Below are 20,691 nucleotides of genomic sequence, written 5' to 3'. Positions count from 1 at the left end.
TTACTTGCACATTCATTTTAGGTAATTTTATTTTCTGATTCTAAAATTCCTATTTAGTTCTTTTCCAAATCTGTCTTGTTACTTTTTATTATTTCCAACCATTACTTACTATCTTTGCTTTTATTTTTTCAACATAGTAATAAGTATATGTTTCTTTCTGTTTGATAATTCCAGTATCTTAAGACCTTTTTTTGCTGTTTGTGGATTCTGTTGTTCTTACTGTCATGTGTATGTGTATATATCTTTTTATAAGATGAATACTTATAAAAAGTTAAAAAAAAGTATATAATTCATTTTAGGCCTAAGATAAGGATACCTTCTCTTAGAGAGTATGTTGTTTATTTTGTCTAGAGAGCTGAGGACATTATCAATCTATATATCTTAATACAAGTTTGACACTTAATCCTAGCTGGACTACCAACAAGACACAAGAAAGGCTAGGTGCTGAGGATGTGGCTCAGTGGCAGAGTGTTACCTTGCATGCACACGCCCTTGGCAGAAAACAAATAAACAAAAAAGTAAAGTTCAGATGAAAATTCATGGGAGGACTCTAATACATATGACTATACCCTTTTCTTGTCTGTTTAAAATGGAAAGTAGTTTACTAGAGATCCCATTTTGGGGGACCCTGGACTTTGCATTTTGCTTCAGGCAGCTCACCTTTGAAAACTCTTTATTCTATACTAACAAATGTCCATAGGACACAGCTTGAGTCTACTATCCCAGAAGGTATGGTATTGTGGAATTTTATGACATTTCTTTATAAAAGTTTCATGTTTCTTTTAAAACTCATTCCTAGGCATTCTATATTTCTGCTTTTCTTATTAATGGAATCATTTCCATTATATTTTCTAATTAATAAGTGACCTCCAGGCTATTAATTTGTATTTATTTATAAGTTTTCATTTGCCTGTTTAATGGTATTAAAAATGTACTTCCGGTATAAATATGCTACTTGTGTCTTTTTATATATCATTTATGCTTTATGTATTTTTTTCTTATATAACTCATGGTATAAGTTCAAAAGATATTTACATATTTTCTATACTGGTTGGATTAATGATCCAATATCAGCAAAATGACATAATTTACAACTTTAAAAAAGCAACAGAATTCTGACAAACATTAGTAGAGTATTGTAAGTTGCTTTATCAGTTAACTTTTAGGTTTCATAGGTAATCACCTGCAAATATTTATAATTTCAATATTTTTACTGCAGTTTCTTTAATTTCCATTTTATATGTTGTTCCACTATAATAGAAAAGGCTTATCAATTAGCACATTCACCTAAAAGGGTTACTTTTCAAATAGACATTTACATAAAAGAATTACAATAACATGAACAATATTATAACAACTTTATTATTTATTCTTTTATCTTCACACACCTAGAACTTTTCTAATCAAGATAGTATAAGAAATTAAATAAATGACTCTTGTAATTTTATAGCAAGGGTCACAAATTCAAATAAATGCCTTCAGAGGCCAAACAAACGTGTGCTACAACTGAGAGTAGCCAAGAAGTTGCAAGTAATCTAAAGGAAGGTACATGGCCATCTAAAGGCACACACTTATAAAAATGCAATATGCCAAACAAAATTATTCTACTCAAAAATTTTATGGCTATGTTTATTTACTCATTTATTTTGCTCTACAGACGTAATTATAGGACATTTAAAAATACAATTAAAAGAAAATAGCATCTTCTTTTTTAAAATCACCACACATTATCTCTAAAATTAGGATGATTATTAAGATTTAAGAGTTAGTCAATCAAGATTTAAGAGTGTGTAAAATAACTTTTCTGTATATAGTAAGAATTATTAGGAAATTTTATGAAATAAATTAAAAAAACATATATTAAAGAAAATTCACAAATAAATATTACGGAACTTATTATTCTCTTACAATGGTGAACTAAATTTTGATACGTACGTGAGGAATAAAGAACATTGTACTGCAGGGGATCATAATATGCCATCTTAAAATGTCTTTTTGGCATAGTGATTATTTTGAACTGAATACAACTTAAAAGAGATAAAAGAAAATATCTCTAGCCTTGTCTTATTTCCCTAAAAGCAGGAATAACTTTATAAAAGAGAAGATGTCCCTCCTCCCCATCTATCAGGAAGGACAAGGTTGATAATGAAAACAACTTCAGACTCAGAAGAGATGGCACCAAAGGAACATAGATAACACTTACTTGCCTCTTCACAAAAACTTATTACCTCTAGAGCCTCAAAGTCCTTTTCCTTTGTCTTGACAATTCTCTACTGTTTATTATCAGTCTTTATTGAAGACTGATAGGTAAACCTGACTTCAAAGTAATGTCTTTAAGAATTATTTCAAAGTAATCTCTTTAAGAATTATTTATGCCCTAGGTATCTTCCATGTATACATGAGATATACGTGTTAATATACTTCTGTTTTTCCATTGTTAGTCTGTCTTTTCTAAAAGGGTACCATTCCAGCTAAAAACTATGAAGAGATAAAATTATTTTTCCTCCCCTATAGTACTACCAAAAACTATTCACTTTTTCAAGTCAAACCATTTTCTTAGTTAGGACTATCAATTTGCTATCCATCAATTTTTCCTTATTTTCTTCAGAAAATGGAAGTTTCCATTCTTGAAAAAGGCCTCAAAATAGTTATTTGAAACTTGGACTTTTATTTATCCAAATATGTCAAATGTTGAGAATGGCCTCTCTTAACTATTCATGCATACAGAATACCAATGATTATACTGACTTCTGCATAAAGCTATTAATACTAATAGTTTATTGTGGAATTAAAGATATATTGCTTTTACCATTAGAAAAAAAGGTATTAAATAGTATGATCTAGCAGTGCACTAAGTAAAAAATAAAGTTCAAGTGCAAATCATTTGTGGATAACAAGTGGAATTTTTAAATTAAAATTTCAAAACTAATGGATCCTGATCTTATGTAATATGTACATGTTGGTTATACAAAACTGATGGTGATATTCAACACACAGGACAAAATAATACTCCTGTCCAATGGTTTGAATATATTCCTGCCAAAAGATTAATCCCCAAATTAACAGGAGATGAGGCCTAATGGTAGATGTATGGGTCATGAGGGCTCTGCCATTATGAATGGATTCATATTCAATGGTTTAAATGGCTTAAGGCTGTGAGATGGACTTCTTATACTACATGTCTTCCTTTTTTTTCCCCCTTCAATGGGATGATGTACAATTTAGAAGGTCCTTAACAAATATTGATTGTCACCTTGATTTTGAACCTCCCAGCCTCCAGAACTGTGAAAAATTTCAATTCTTTTTAAATTATCCATTCTGGGGTTTTGTTACAGCAACACAGAATAGACTAAGACATGCTGCTCCACACTGTTCTGGCAAAAATGATAAAACAAAATTTTAGTTTCAAGGTAAAAGTTAAGTGTTCCTCTTCTAATCTAAACCAAAATGGCTCAAGATTTTAGGAAGAAAAAGGAAACAAAAGAAAAACTATGAAAAATGAACACTTTTAATTTCACAGATTTGAAAACTCCCTGTTCCTACCTCCAAGAGAAGAAATATGATTGATCCCTCCATCTTGCTGGAAATGAAACTGGTGCATATGTGGATTTCATCCCTTTCTTGGATGTGAGGCTGACATAAAGATAGTTGTCATACCCAGCAATTGTCACTCCTTCCCCATAGAGAAACCAACTGTGATTATTGTTTTTCTCATTTGGGTCAAAAGGACTTGTACAAAAAAAAAAATGCATCAAACCCCCATGGAATCTGCAGATGACAATGGCTGGCGAGGAAAGGCATATAAAAATCTCATGTGAGAGGTTTCAGAGAAAGTTTCTAAATGTAAGAAAGTGCCATAGGGCATATTTTCTTAAATATCTGGATACTTCTTCCTCTTACCCTTCTGTGAATTATCAATTATCATAAAAGCCTAAAGCTGAGTAGCAAAACTGGCATCAAATGCTACGGGGTATGGTGTATTTCTAATTGACTTATTTAAGGAAAAAAAAGAGCTTAAAAGAGGAAAAGCAAATAACACATTCAATGAACATAATACAAATTGTAGGAAACAACAGCTGTAATGTTGCATTTTAAAGTTGGAATGAGATTATGAACAAAACACAACAGAAGTTAATGGTAAAATTCCAGCTTTTTAATGTAAATGACTTGGAATGATGCTAGTGACTCATTCTGACAATATTAAACTTGGTAAAATAACAAAAAAAAACAAAGCTAGCTATATAGACTTCTTAGCTAGACATCAAAAGATTTATAAAAGAAATAACTGATAATCTGGACTATCTGACCTCTACTTTTATCAATTCTGGCCATGGCTAACAAACTGACCTACTGAAAAGGCTTCTTTAATTTCTCATCTTTTCCTGCCACATTAGGTCTTCCCTCCCCAATCAGTGGAACAGTTTTTCCAGTGAAAATCTATTAAAGAATATGTTAACAGAACAGTGAGAAAAAACAGTTTATTACACTGGTATTCATCTTTCAGAAATGTGACAAATGGGTTTAGGTGAATTATATTATTAATCAATATCATTTAGAAAGTTAAGCAAAAATAGTTCAATTTAAAAATCCATTTAAATCCATTCAAGATACCTCTTTATAATTCACTTGAATCAACATTAATGTTATCCCCAAAATAGTCTTCTCCTAACAAATGTATTACTTCATAATAAAAGTTTCTGATTCTTTCATTATTCAACAGGACTGGACAATTTAGAAGGTCCTTAACAGATATTGAAAACATTTCCAAATCATTTATTTGATAAAAGGATTGTACCCAGAATATATTAAAAAAAAAAACTCTTATAACTCCAAATTATCCAATTTAAAATCAGGACTGGAACTTGCGTAAATCCAGTGGATGCTTCCCAAATTATGTTTCACACAGAGATTACACTTGATCCTAGCCAAAAGTCCAAAAAGAATTCACACAGAGAGGTTAAAAAGTTGGTGTATGTGTGAGAAGGTGGATATAATAAGATTAATGAGGGGTGGAGGGAAGGATTTCATGGTCAAGTAAATTTGGAAATAATTCTTTTTCTGTATTTCTCTGAACATTTTTTTCTCTGAGTACACTCATTAACATGTCACCAAATATGAGTAGAGTTTGAAAAATCTTTCCACAATAGATTATTAAATTAAGTTAAAAAAAATCTAACTGCCTGCAAGGCACAATGCCAACAAGGCAGCAGTTAGCAGGAAACAACTAATTAGGAAATGTAGACATAATGCTGGTATGCTCACCTAAGTGTGTTGAAGAGCTAAATTAATAGTCACTCAACAGGTGTGCTGCTGACAGGTTTTTGCATAACCTTGAAGATCTTTAAAAATGCAGAATCTCAGCCTCCTTCCCCAAATTACTAAATTCCAATTGTGGAAACTATAACAAGTTCCCCCACATAATTCATATGCATAAAAGAAGTACTAATCAACAACAAAAGTTGTCATACTTTTTCTGGAAAAGGCCAGTTAATATTTTAAACTTCATAGGTAATAGGGTCTTTTTTGAAACTACACAACTATGTCACTTATCCAAATGATAAGAATCACTTATTAGAGAGAGAATCTGTGCCTACATCTAAGATAGGGTTTCAAATATACATGAAGAAAAAAAAAGAGAAATGAAAGAGGACATTAAAAGAGATTTTTTTTAAAATAACTTCCTCTTTGTACTGATAGACAGAAAATTAGCAAGGATATAGATTTATGAACATCACTACCAATCAACCCTACCAAACATATAGATACATGATCAAGCTGATATTTATAACATACTCTGCCCAACAACATAGCACCTATTCTTCTCAAGTGAAGATGGAATAAAACATATGTAAACTAAGTTCTCCAACCATATGGAAATTAGAAATCAGCAACATGAAGAAATGCAGGAAATCCACAAATACGTGGCTATCTCACAATAAAATTATAAATAACCCATGAGTCAAAAAAGAAAATCCAAAGGAAATTAGAAAATATCTTATGAGACAGCATAGTATTAGTAAATGTAACAAAATAGCTCAAAAGTTAAATCTTACATTTTTATCTAATTGATTTTGGACAAAGATGCTAAGGCAATTCAAAAGGGGAAAAGTTCATCTTTAAAAAATGGATCATATACCTAAATATAAAAGCTAAAACAATAGAAGAAAATAGTTCTGGAAGAAAATACAGAAGAAAAATCTTTGTGACCTTAGATATTAAAAGCATAATCTATAAAAGAGTTGATAAATTTGACTTTAAAAGGTTAAAAATATTTACTCTTCAAAAAGCATCATTAAGACAAATAAATAAGCCGCAGGAAGAAAATATTTCCAAATCATTTATCTGATAAAAGGATTGTACAATAATATATAAAAAAAATTCTTGTAACTCCAAATTACCCAATTTAAAAATGATCAAAAAATTTGAAAGCACTTCAATAATCAAGTTAAGTAAATGGCTAATACACAATTAAAAGATGTTCATCATTTATTAAGACACATATAAATAAAAACCACAATGAGGTAACCCTCCACACCTAATTTGAGGGACTTTCTAAAATCAATTTTAAGAGTAAAAATGGAAGGTAAGAATCTTAAAATTGATTCTCTTAAAATTATATTTGCTGCCATACTTCTTAGAAAGCTTTTATGTACTTCCAATGGTACACATGTTTGAAGACCACTGGTATGAAGAAGAAGGAAGAGGAGAAGGAGGGAAGGGGAATGAGGAGGGAGAAGAAGAATCTGGTGACCAAGAAAGTATTTGGCTAATAGGATTTAATGACCTGGAAAAGCATTCTCCATGAATGAAGCTGACCTGAAAAGAAAAAGTAGTTAAGGCTAAGAAGGAGAAGGCAAATTCTTCCTTTGGTTTTTCTGATATCATCATAATTCTGACAGTCTTTAGCCCTGGCAAATAGAGCAAAGTGAGGAAGATATCCTCAGGCAACATCCATAATGTTTTCATCATTTGGATGCTCCCATGTAGGTTCCCTGCTGTAACCCATACTGACTAGAAAACACTATGCCCAAGCAAGTGTTCATATCTCCCTTTAACACTCATATCTAGAAATCAAGCTGCAGGAAGAAACTGGTCCAAAGCAAAGAACCGCACCTAGCAGAAGTGACCTTTCTTTATGCTCCACACCCCAGCCTGAAGTAGTCAAATTATAGCATTTGTCACACATAATGATAAATATTTGTTTACCTGCCAGTCCCTTCCCTTTCCCATTACAGACTGTTCCTTCTTTGAGGACACAGACATCTTGAGATCTTCAACACCTATCATAATACCTGACATATAGTGCAGAGTTAATAAACTCGAAGAAAAGACTGGGTTGGTTAATACTGTAGATATAATGTCCAACTGTACAATTTAAATGTCTACAAGGACCTTTGTAAAACATTTTGGAGGCGGCAAATATATTGTTAAACACATTTTTCTTCCTTAAGGGAAGTCTCTAATCTATAATTAAGAAGCTCATATGGTGTTATATATCTAATCCCCTTTTATATAAAATCTTCATAGAAATGGCTATATATAAAAAGAAATATGCTGTCTTGAGACCAAGGGCTAGACAGAAGGTAGGTAACTGATTCTGTAGTAACTCTAGATATGCTCTGTCTGGCTTTCAGTTTCTATAGGTAAAACGAAAGGATTAAAGTATGATCTATAAAAACTCCTCAAATGCTAGTTTTCTAGAGTTCTTTAATTATGAGTGTTTCCACAATGATAAATCATAATGTAGGCAGCATATCACATACTGAATATTCCTAACATTTTATTACCTCATCACTAGAGATCAAACTAAATTATCCTGTCAAAATGCATTCAGTGATTCAATTCCATAAACAAAATTAAATAAGCACAAAATAAAGAATCTCCTTTTGTAATCAGAAACTTGACCTGACTGATTTCAACTACTGAACCTAGCATTTTATCACATATCATAGACATTGGACATAATTAAAACACATAAACTTACCTGCCAGGAAACTGCTCCCAAAATCGCTGTTGCAAGAAGACTGAAAAAAACTAACTGCTCTGAAATTAAGCAAAAATGACGCATCCCTTTGGATGCCATGATTCTATCAAGACTATTGTTATCTGTCCTGTGGGTAAAATATACTTTATGGCAGTCATTTAATTTGGTATGGAATCCCCAAAGAGTTAAGAGAAAAATAATATGGCAAATCATCCAGAAAATTCCAAAAATGGAAAAGCCTGGTATTACAAAATACCAGAGATGGGTGTCTCTAAGTTTAAATGCTGAAAGAATAAAAAATGTCAGCTCAATCATTCCAGTGAAAACAACTGAAAGTCTTCTGCAAATTCTTCCCCGGTACAAAAAGGGTTTCCACCTTTCAGTTACTGAAAGTCCACTAAAATAAATGTCGAGGAAAGGATCAGTTATCAGGCAAATAAAAAAACATGCAAAAGCAATTGGATTTTGGGGAGTTTCCAATGAGGAAAAAAATAACAATACTGCAAAAATAACTAAGTTTGGAATAGCTAGGAAAGACTTCATTCTCAGGTCTGTAATCAGCATGGCCAAAGCTACAACAAGTAAAATGACACTCAGAGACTTCTCTACCAACATAGTTGTGCTGGCAATGGCAAATCCAACAAGTTCCAGAAATTCTACTGTGGTTAGCAAGGTGGGTCGATGACGGACATAACCAGAAATTCTCTCCACCAAAGCACATAATATCCTTAATACTATGGAAGTTAGAAGCAAATATTTGGTTGATTCTTCTTTCACATCATTTTTAAAGGATGAATTATCAAGAAAACATAGAAGACCAAGCAAGAACCCAAACCAAAGATTGGAGAGACTTAAACTTGCTGCTTCCATTGAAAAATAATAGTAGAGTATGCTGGCAATTCCAAGAACAAAAAGACCAAGAATAAAAATTACCAAAATTAAGGAATTTGCTGTTTTTTCCCATCTTACATAAAGACCTAAACATATAGCCACTAGTAAGTTGATTCTGGCTAAATAGCCAAGATATCTCACTGAGGAATGCATGTTCACTTCTCTATTTACTTCTTCCAGTCTTGTCATTGCTAAATAAAGACAATGACTAAAGCAGTAACGCAGTGATTTACACATGTAATCTGACAATTTAGGCTTTTTCCCCACGTTACAAAAATTAGTTTCTTGTATTTCATCCAACAAATCCAAGGTATCCGCAACTCCTATTTCAACATTTTCTCAGGTAGAGGTTTTGTTTGTGGTGATCTAAAAAGAAAAACAAAATTCAAAGTTAATTTTATATAATATTTTTATGCCGTCTTCCTTATACAATAAATAAGCACTTACAAGTATAAAATAAAGGATTTCTGAAATCCAGTTTAAAACCTGATTTGCATAAATCTTAATTGATAACAGTTTCTGGCTTAAACACTCTGCAATTTATCCAAAAGAAAGGGCTTGCTTCATACTCATTTTGCTAAAAATGCATGATTAAATAACCATCAATGAAGTCTCCTTCCAGAAATGGTGAAGAATTCACCTAATCCATTCTTTTAGCTTAGATTGTGGCACACGGCTTTGCACAATAACTAGCTAGTCAACTCTTAAATGGAATGAAGGACTTCATCATTACCTCTAATTGAAAAGCACCAGCATATAGTAATAGCAACCATTACTACCTACCTAAAATCCCCTGCCTTTCTGCAAGGCAGCTCTAAAATACTATAAAATCTTACTTCTTATATTGTTTAATAAACTTAGTAGAAGTAAATTTTAACTGTATTAAGTTACTCGGTCCCTAAAGGTGAGCCATAATTATCCCTGTAGTTTTACCTCTACTAAACTACCTTGTTATTCCAAATCTAAATACTATCTCTGTAGCAAATCAATTCCTGAATTCCCCGGTCAAAACTAAAAAACTGAAATGACGACCAATAGCCATTAAAAAATAAAGAACTATTTCAATTTTACTTCCAAAAAAATAAGTTATAGGGTTGGGGATATTGCTCAGTTGGTACAGTGCTTGTATGGCACGAACAAGGCCATAGGTTCAATCTCTAGCACCACCACCAAAAAAAAAAAAAAAGGTTACTACATCTATTATTTGCTGGAGGATCCAGAAAGTTACTTCAACCTTAAGTGACCCCACAAGTTGCACCTAAAATATTATAGGAGTAAAAAATAATGATAATGTAAACATCTACTAGATAATTCCATCAAAATTTCCAGTATTCTGCTTCAGAAGAACTAATCTACTTTAATGTATTATAGTCACACAATATTCAAGATTTCAGATATTTAAAAATAACTGAGTATGTTGCTCAGTGGTAGATTATTTGCTTAGCATGTACAACGAGACCCTGGGTTTCATCTCCAATGCTGCAAAAAGAGGGGTGGGCAACCAGCTTGTGATCAGCTTATTTATACTTTCTTAATAGCAATACATTAAAGGACCCAGCGGAAACATAAAATAACATGGAATTAACCCTTAAATAACCATTTGGCTAGAGAAGAAGGTTAGTGAAATAACCTTAGGGTCTCTGGGAGGTTCTAAGTATTATTATCAATTCTACTTCTATATGTTCAACAAGCATATTAATATATATATATATATATATATATATATGTATATATATATTTAGTTGTTTACTGACCTTTATTTATTTATATGTGATGCAAGTGCGCTACCACTGAGCCACATCCTCAGCCCCAAAAAGCATATTTTTAAAAATGAAATATACTTGATATATTAAGTATTTCAACTGCTTCTCTTCTATAATATTTTCATTCACTTGTTACTTAAGATAAAACTTTAAAAATGTCTTCCTTTGTATATCTCACTTTATCTTAAGTAGGAAAAACTGATAAAATCTGGGTTTCACTGAGTTTTTTTTTTTTTAAAGAAAATATTACTGTTAGCTAAATCATTCAACAAAAGGCTGATGGTACAGTCTGGGGTCAGACTACTGAACACTGCTGGAGGGAAATAAAAATCATATTATGCTTAAAGGCACCTTTCTTTCCCTTACATCTGATATCCACTTTCTACCACATTTTCACCAACTGACTGCCTCCTACAGTCATCAAAAGGGAATTTGCTTGAGTTTCCAATACCACAAACCCATTTCTGGATACAAGGAAAGAAGAGTGTACCATCCCTATTTAAGGCTAAACTTTCATCCATACTATTTCTCCTCCCTTTTACCTCTTGTAGAATGTCACTTTCTCCTTTCTCCAAATTCTCACTTGGCTCTTATCCATTAGCACTTAAACATCAGTATATTTTTTTAACAAACTAAGGAAAAAAGAATAACAAACAACAAAATAAAATCAATCCTTGTTCACCTTGTTCTTTCCTACCAAGTTCAATCTTTCCTCCTCTTGACAACCAATATTTGATTGCTTCATTTCACACCCACTCACTTTTCAATACACTAAACAGTGGTTCACACTAGGAAACCACTCTGCCAAGTTCTGAAACTTGTAAATTCCTAAATGAATACTTTTCACTCAGCATCCTGAACATTCTTTACAAAAATGTTAACATTGTTGCACTCTGTCATATTCTAAAACCTTCCCCTACCTCCTCTGCTTACAAAGACCAAGTCTCTATAGGTTTTCTTCATAACCTATAGAGTCTTCCTTGAAAGTTCTTTATTCTCAGCCCATCCCCTGGATACTCAATCCCAAGCCTAGGCTTTTCTCTCACTACATACCTTCTTTTCAATTATTTCCATGCCTTCAATTATATATATCATGGAATATATGCAATCAAATTCTTATGGAACAAAACAATATGGTAGGTATTTATTTTTAAATGGCTAATTTAAAATGTCTTCCCCCCATTCTCACCTTCTTCAAAATACAAATAGTGAGAATTAGTAAAACAAAAAAGCATGATAATCCTTTTCAGTTAGTCTGCCATCAATAATGATTCAATAGAAAAATTACTGTGGGGCAGGTAAGAATGTACCACAAGAAAGTCAATAAGTATACGGCAAAAGTTAACTAACCACTTCTAGAGTCTAAATATTTATAAAATTCTGGGCTGGGGATATAACTTAGTGGTGAGGCACATGCTTTGTATGCACAAGGCCCAGGATAACATCCCAAGCACAACAAAGGGAAATATATATGTGTGTGTGTGTGTGTGTGTGTGTGTGTGTGTGTGTGTGTGTGTGTATGTGTGTGTGTGTATATATATATGAGAGTGTGTGTATATATATATACACACACACACACTCTCTCTCTCTCTCTCACACACACACACAGACATACACTAATGCTCCTCTCCATTCCCATCATTTAATCCTCACATGTCTATTCTTCTTTTTAAACATCTCTTAAATATTTCTTCTCATTCTCCAGTTCAACACCCCAATTTTGGCCATCATAATCTCATGCTTGAATGTCTCCTTTTATCCACTCTTGCCCTTCTGTAAGAAGTGTTTTCAAAACCAAAATTTATCAACTCACTCTGCTATGTAAAACTCTCCAATTATTTCCTATGACCTTAAAAGAAAAAAAAAAAAAAACAAAACTGAAACTCCTTACAATGTCTTATAATGTACTCCATATTGGACCTGAATATATTCACTCTCATGTCTCATCTGTTACCACTTCTCCTCTCACACTCTGTATTCCAGGCATAGTGACATTGCATTTCTGAATACCATTCCCTCTTCTGACACATTCCTTTCTTTCCTTCTAGCCCCACCTGGTTTAGTACTACTCCTTGAGTCTCAGTTTTAATAATTTTCTTAGGAAGAGCACCCTTGTTCCCATTATATGATCCGTGTACTTCCTTTATAGTAGAAAATTCATCTTCACTTCCTTAATATCTGAATTCCCAACTATATCACATGGTTTCTGAGGATTCTTCTTCAATAATGCATGCCCAGTGTATAGCATAAAACCTGGTATCCAGTAAGTACCCAAATACTTGTTGAAAATATTAAAAAACTAATTCAGAAACAACTACTTTTAAAAATAATGGTAATGAGTTATTGAACACTTAATAATGCACAAAGAAAACTACTTGTATAATATTCCACAGCTACTAAGTAGTAGAGCTAAAAAAGATCCCACGAATTTTTGGTTTGTTTTTCTTTTGGTCTTATTCCAGGCTTCGTTTAATTCACCCAATTTCCTCCAAACCGGTTCTGTCTCCATGACCTACATGCAGGGAATGGCTTCAAGACACTATCATCTGCATCCTCTCTCGCTAGGAATCTATTTTTGATCCATCTAAGTGTCAAAAGCTGAAAGAACCACAAAGAGGCCACCGTCGGGAATTTCGGTCCTTCGGTTCAAGGAATGTACCATAGGAAACCTCGAAGATTAAATCCCCCCTCAATGGGCAGCAGCAGCGATTTCTCAACCATTAGGCCTCCTTCTAAGGAGAAGCGGGGCGGTCACACCAGGACCCTGGCTGTTCATCTACCCCTTTACTTCCGGAGAAGGCGACCACAACGTGGCGCCCAATTGAGGGGGGACCGCTGGGGGAATAAAGAGAAAGGGCCCCACACCCTCACCGCCACTGTCAACGACTCCAGGGTCTGGTATCCCTTCCCCCGCCCCAGGAGGCCTCCTGGGCGGAGCTTAAGGTCTGGACCACATGGAGCCCTGGGCGGTGTCTGTGCCCCGGCCCCGCCGCCCCGCCGCGCACCCCGTGGCCCCCCTACCTGGCTCGACGACCGCCAATGCTCTCTCGACCTGCGCAGGCCTACAAAGTAAAAGGAGGGAGGAAGCCTTTGGGGCAGAACCTAGGACAAGGAACGGGGAAGTGCCACGCCAAAGGGAACAAGGGCCAGAGGTCTCACACACTAGTACAAGCCAGTCTCAGTAGAAACTTTCTCCGTTACCGGCCCGGGAGCGGCCGCCATATTTCCGCCGCCGAGTCCGCCACCGTACGGATCCCCGCTGGGGTCAAACCGCGCGTCGCGCTTCCTTTCCAAAGCCCGTCCCCCTCTCGGGTCCCTCCCCGCCCCAACCCGGGCGCGGTGGCGGACCTAAGATTGCCCAGCACTGCTTCACCAGTGCCAACTGTCCTAGCCAGGGCGTCGGCCTGGCTCCGGGGACCTGGAAACAGCGGAAGAGCGCAGGAGTGAGACCACCAAGTATCACACACATCAAGCATCTAGGCCACCGCCCCAGGCTGGTCCGAAACTGGAGCAGCTCGGGCGGGATCGCCGCGTGTGGACTGTAAATACTGCAGGAGGCGTTGCTGTTCTTTAATATATATGGCATAATATGGCTTTGTGTCTACTGACACTGAAACCCAGGGTCAGACCCGCTTTCAAGTCCTTTTCTCCTGGCCCCAGCCTGCATTTCTAGTAAAGTCTACCATTAATCCACCACCTTGGCATCTTTCCTCTTCTTAGGCTCTTAGCTCTCCCTGACCTTAGAGTTCTTTAAACTCCAGGGTTGCTTCCCATTTGTACTCTGAACGTACTTAATAAACGTATGGAGGTATTATTTCTAGGCAACATTCCACAACAGCTGTGAAGCCAAATAGTCTAGGAGTTTAAATCCTAGTTGCGATTTCAATCTCTCTCCATCCATAAAATGGAAATAAATCCTTCTTTACGAGGTTGAATATTCACTGAAACTTTTTTCCTGGCATGAAGTAGAGTTAAAGAAAATAGTCAATAATATTTATTAAAACATGGCAAAGATGACTATTGAAGACCATATCGTAAGTGTAGGTACCAATGCAATACCATTTTTCACCATCTTTTTCTATTTTTTTTTTTAGAAATACATTACAGTAGAGCATATTTTGACATATATGACATTTCACTGATCCTGTATTCATATAGGTACATAGGAAAGTTATGTCAGATTTATTCCACTGTCTTTCCTATTCTTTTCCTCCCCTCCATTCCCTTCATTACCCTTTGTCTAACCTTGTCTAATCCAATGAATTTCTATTCTCCCCCCTCTCACTCCCAAACGCACTAATTGTGTGTTAGTATCCACATATCAGAGAGAACATTCACTGTTTTGGGAGGATTGGCTTATTTCACTTAGCATGATAGTCTCCAGTTCGATCCATTTATAGGCAAATGCCATAATTTTATCCTTCTTTATATCTGAGTTATTATTCCATTGTGTATGTATACTACATTTTCTTTATCCATTCATCTGGTGAAGGGCACCTAGGTTGGTTCCATAGCTTAGCTATTATGAATTGAGCTGCTATACACATCGATGTGGCCATGTTATTATAATCTGCTGATTTAAGTCCTTAGGGTATTCTGAGAAGTAGGATAACTGGGCCAAATGGTGGTTCCATTCCAGGTTTTCTGAGGAATCTGCATGCTGCTTTCCAGAGTGGTTGCACTGATTTATAGTCCCACCAGCAATGTGAGTGAACCTTTTCCCCCCACCTTGTCAATATTTCTCATTATTTGTCTTCTTGATAATTGCCATTCTGACTGGAGGTGGAATCACAGGCAACACCATTTGGTGATGGGGTGGGCCACTCAACTCAAAATAGAGCACCAAAAAGCCAGCAGGTGGAAATTTAAAGCCAAGAAGCAATGTTGGGTGGGGGCAGAAGCAAGACCAGGGGCAGTGGATGGAAAATTATTAAGAGAAAACATTAAGGGTATGCAGAAGTCTGGCTAAAGGGACCTCACAGAGGTTTTGCTGAAAAAAGACCAGATGTCAACCAAAGGATAATGGAGCATGAGTGTGATTAGATGGAGAGGAAGGGTTTTAGCTAAACTGAGTTCTCTCACTAAAACTATATTTTGAAAGGAATGTACAGTTTGCATAGGAAAAAGTTGGGAAGGCTGACTAAAGTTTGGTTTATCAGAAAGTATGAATTCCCATTCTCTTCCCAAAAATGGTTTCTTCCTACCTGCCTTCTATTCCCACTATCATTTTCTACTGCTTGTAGCTCTTAGGTCAAATTATCTCTGAGACTCAGTTTCCTCCTACATAAATGGATGCTGATAACACCATTTACAAAGTTGCTAGGTTATTGTATGGATTTAGTGAGATCATGTATGTTAATGAAAAAAGTTATAAACCTTCATAAGGTTTATTCCATTAGAATAAAGATCAAAATTCTTAAATGGCCTGGGGGGGCGGGTGCAACTCAGTAGTAGAGTGCTTGCCTGATACGTGTGAGGCCCTAGGTTTTTGATTCCTAGCACTATAAAAAAAAATCCTTAAATAAAGACCTGTAATCTGACCCTTTTCACCTTTGACTTGAACTCCCACACACTCCCCAACTGTGCACCCCATCCTGCTTTCATTTCCTCAAATGTAGGAACATGTCCAGTTTGGGACACTGTTAAATCACTGGAGCACAGTGCCTGATGCATAGTTTCACTTGAGCATTTGTAAAATAAAAATGACAATAAATAATAGGGATTCAACAATCACTGGTTCTTGCCACTTACTTTGTGTTAGTTTTATCTATATATTTTTTCTCTCTTTCCTGAGTTTGAATTTCATCATTTCTGTTTAATAAATCTTGCAGGTTGCTATGGGTGGTACATCTATAGTGTTGAACCACTCTCATATTCAGATTCCACATAGGTAGATGGAATGTTTGAGTTAGATTCTGTATGGACTTTTGTCTAATTATAAATTCAATCACTATCCAATTCCCAAATCTGTTACTGTGGCTTTCTGGGGACCAGTGTGTCCTGTATCCACTACTTAATAGATGTTTCTACTAGAATATGTTGTCATCACTTGCAATTCCATATGCTTTTATATATAAAAGTTTATATATATATCTATATACCACTTTCAAAAATCTCCTTCCTTGTTTGGGAAATCCTCCATCTTAGGAGTCTAGCAGATGAAATGACAAATACTTGCATAAATCACGTGTACCAGCTGAAAGCTAATGATTCAAAAAGCAGGTACAGAAAGTTACATGTCCTGAGCACCTGCAGAAGTGTAGCAAGTAAGCACCTGGGACAGTAGTGAGCATGGTTGAGGTGGTAGCATCTGACATTCAGTGTGAGCTGTACAGAGATACAAGATGCCTATACTTGGTAAGGAACCTACAGGAGCCTTCTCCCAATTGATTCTGTAGCGTATTATAGTCTGTGTAACTTTCTGTTTGGCCAGTTATGGTCTGTGGCCATGTAGACACAATCCTCAATCTCCAGCGATTCTTTGAGCTAGCCATATACTCTTAACAAATTTTGTTTCTGTTTAAATCAGCTACAGCTATTTTCTGTTGCTTAGCATTTAAAACCCCTCATTAAAACAGAGCTTTATCATCTTGCTCAAACATGATCCTCTGTATTGTGACCCTGAAGCCATTATTGATGCTTATTATTATGTCCATATACTTTAGAATATTTCAGTAAGATGTGTATATGTTTGAAAGTTAACTTTAATCTACACACTCCAGGGAAGGTGATTAGCATTTGAAAGATACTAATTAGGAGTCTTCACTGCAGAACTGGATGCACAAATGTTTTCAATATCACTATGTAAATGTGAACTGGAGGTACATTAATTAACATAAAGGATTAGAAAGAATTTTTCATTGTGGAAATGAGAGGTGTTCAAGATATATGCTTGGCTAGAATATTGTACAGGCATTTCTGCATTTTCATGAGTGTGGTAAAAAATCTGCCCAGTCTTGCAGACTGACACCTTCAAAACAGCTCCCTGCACCTAGATTGTTCTTTAATACTTGGCCACAGGGACCTGTTTGTGTACTATTTTTTTTTTGTGTCTACTTGCTGATAAATATTGGAATAGTAACATTCAGTGTGAGACTTGCTTTTAGTATAGGATACCACTGCCTAGTAAGAAAGGAGAAGGCCCTCATCAATCCTTGGTTACTGAAGACTACAAGTATTTACCAAAAGAACCTGATATTTGTGAAAGACCAAGTGTTGTTCAGTTTTACCCACTCTCTTTCATTTATCATTTCTTTTTAACTTCCATTGCTCCTAACCTAGATGAGGTCCTGAGATCCAAATTACTTTAGTAACCTCCTGCAAACTTGTAATCTTCAGCCTCATGCTAGTCTAATCTATTGCACTGGCCTCTGGCTGATATCTCAGAGCACTACTCTGTGTCACTTCTGGGATTAAAACCAGTTACCTCCACAGGCTACAGAATAAAGCCCAAATTCTTTAGCCTGGCACCTAAGGCCGCATAGGGCCTTTGTCCAGTGCTATTTACCCTGAAATCAAAAGTGTAAGGTCAGTTCCTGACATCTGGCATATCCACAGCCAAACACCTACATATGAAACAGCCACCTAATAATGATCCCATGATGGAGATTTCATGCTGTGGTTACTGACAGCAGTGTAAAACAGGAACTTCCACTCTTCAACACCTGCTTGATGCAAGAAGGACCTTTGTGCTCCAGGCTAAGAGTTTCAACCAGCAGAATTAGCTGAGACTAGGAACACCTGTAGGAATGTAACCATGAAAATAGCAAATTAAGGCGGGGAAGGCCAGCATTTGTCACCAGAGGAGGAGCTGATTCTATCATACATCTGGGTCCTTGTGGCAGCCAGCCACAGATGAGTCATTGTCAATTCTTCCTGTGTTCTCTTGTTTTCACTATCCTCATAGGGTCCTTCACTCTATGCCTAGGGCTAAACTAACTTTAGGTTCTGGTAGGCAACCTCCCTTGGAACATTATGTAGTACTTTGTGTTTACAAAGTGCTTTCACCTATGTTATACAATCCTCATTCAGTAATACACACACAAACAATGAAAATAGTTTCATCACCATTATGTAAATGGAGTAACCAAGGTCCAGAGAAACTATAGTGTTCTAGGTCTTCATAACTATTTAGGAGAAGAGACTTAAACCTCAGTCTTTCAGCTTCAACTTCTCAGCCATCAAGTGCAGCTTTCCAAATACCAACCATTCAATGTGAGGGAGCAAAAGTATTTCCATCTCATGGCATGTAGGGAAAGGGTTACAATGTTGATGCTTGGCTATATCTTGGAATCATCTGGAAGATTTTTAACTTACATCCATCTCAAACTCAGCCCAGACCAAGTAAGCAGAATCTCTCAAATGAGTCCTAGGAAGGGGTGTGTGTGCCTTTCTATCTCAGTGATTCTAATGTAAAGAAAAGGTTGGGAACTGCTGAGTTCTTAGAGTGCTATGGTTCCCCAAGTCTGGCCCCCAGACCAGCTGCATCCACATCACCTGGGAACTAGTTAGAAGAGCAAATCACTGGCCCCTACTCCCAGAGCTACTGAAACTCTAAGTGTGGAACCCAGATTTAAGGATTAAGTTCAGATATGTGTGCCACCTATCTCTCATACTTTTAATTTACACATTTAACTTTTGATATTCTGCTTGTATATTTTATCTACCTGTTCTCCAAGTACTCTAAATAATGTCTTCTCTTGAGTTCTATTGGCTTATTCTCTCTGCCTGCTCCTGGACTTAGCCATTCACTATTCCCTGTAGGGAAGCCATTAAGATAGAGAGTTCTGGAATTCAACTGCCTTAGTTTAATCTGTCCACACCACTTATTAGTTCTGTGCATTTCCCTATCTATAAGATGGAAGTAGTATTTACTGATAGATGTGGTTATGAGAATGAAATGAGTAAAGTGTTCAGAAGAAAGTCTGAAAGTTCTCAAGCATTAGCCATTTTCATTTTTATATAGCTCAGGGGAGCTCTTCAGCCTTCGTTCAGTCTAATTTTCAGATTGGTATATTAACATCTAGAGCTCAGCAAAGAGGGGGAAATTTATGTCAAATACTTACTAATAGCATATCATTCATTTTATCTTTGTTACATGAAAGATGGAAACAAAGACAAAACAATGACTTGACTTTTACATTTAAAGGAATTTAATACACTTCTTCACCTTTTCTCCCCCTACTCATCCAGTGACTATTTCTACATACATCCTAAGAGCTTAATGGGTTTCCTTCAGTTGTGCAACAACACTTACGTGTTTATTTGTTCTAAGCATTCACTAACTTTCTTTTCATATTATAACCCAAATTATATCTTAGTGACCCCAAACTGTAAGGGAGCTACTTAAATACATGGATTTTAAGAATCTACACAAAATCCTACCAAATGATAAATTCTCACATTGCTCCCTCCAGACCTGAATTCTTTATGAAGTGCTTATACACAGGCGATTCCGATGAAATGCCAGGTTTGGGGACCACTGATCTAGCCAATACAGAAATGAAACTAACTGAAAACTCAAGACTAGTAAGCTTGCTGGGGAGTGTGGTGATGGGGTGGACTATTTCTCCATTACCATTCTAGTTCTGATATTGTCTCTCTTACTACTTCCTAAATAGAATTTTCCTCTGATGTCCATATATGTCCTCTTTTTCTTTTTTTAAATGCTCCTTTACTAGATCTTAACAAAGATTAACTCTCACTTCTCTGTAACTGATTCTCAAGCCTATATGCCTGAAGCATCTCGAGATCAAGGAGACATTTTAAACTTGGATAAATGCTCTATCTCCCAAACTGAATCCTTCCCCTTTCACTTCCTTCTATACATACTTTCTACTTACAGTGATTGGCAACTTTTTACAGAATTCAAATTCTTTAGTTTGATAGCCAATACCCTCCAAAAATATTGTTTTAGCTATTTACTATGGTTCTAATTCCTAATATTTCTTTTCAGTGTCCTGAGCTCTATCAAATGAAAATGCTCCTGAATTGAGGGCCCTCATTTTCCACACTTGTGTTCTCACTTCATTCCTGTCTAGAATACTTTTCTTG

The 20,691-nt window shown here is 35.8% G+C and overlaps 1 protein-coding gene across 2 annotated transcripts in view; it reads right to left on the bottom strand.

Moving 5' to 3' along the window:
• Positions 1-13,802, bottom strand: part of Tmem168 (transmembrane protein 168) — a 29,928-nt gene extending 16,126 nt beyond the window's left edge. The window contains exons 1-2 of one of the 2 annotated variants that reach the window (XM_078040337.1): positions 13,660-13,802; positions 7,985-9,241 (exon numbers count right to left, since the gene is read on the bottom strand). In XM_078040337.1, coding sequence (XP_077896463.1) covers positions 7,985-9,112 — 1,128 coding nt within the window. In that variant the 5' untranslated portion in view covers positions 9,113-9,241; positions 13,660-13,802. Of the gene's footprint in view, positions 1-7,984; positions 9,242-13,509; positions 13,627-13,659 lie in introns of those variants that run through there. The other variant, XM_078040338.1, reaches the window with a different exon arrangement.
• Between the last annotated feature and the right edge of the window lie 6,889 nt (positions 13,803-20,691).

This window comes from Ictidomys tridecemlineatus, chromosome 2 (genome assembly GCF_052094955.1).
Source record: "Ictidomys tridecemlineatus isolate mIctTri1 chromosome 2, mIctTri1.hap1, whole genome shotgun sequence".
Lineage (NCBI taxonomy): Eukaryota > Metazoa > Chordata > Mammalia > Rodentia > Sciuridae > Ictidomys > Ictidomys tridecemlineatus.
Note: the sequence above shows the minus strand (reverse complement) of the source record. Positions and strands in the feature narration are given on the sequence as shown.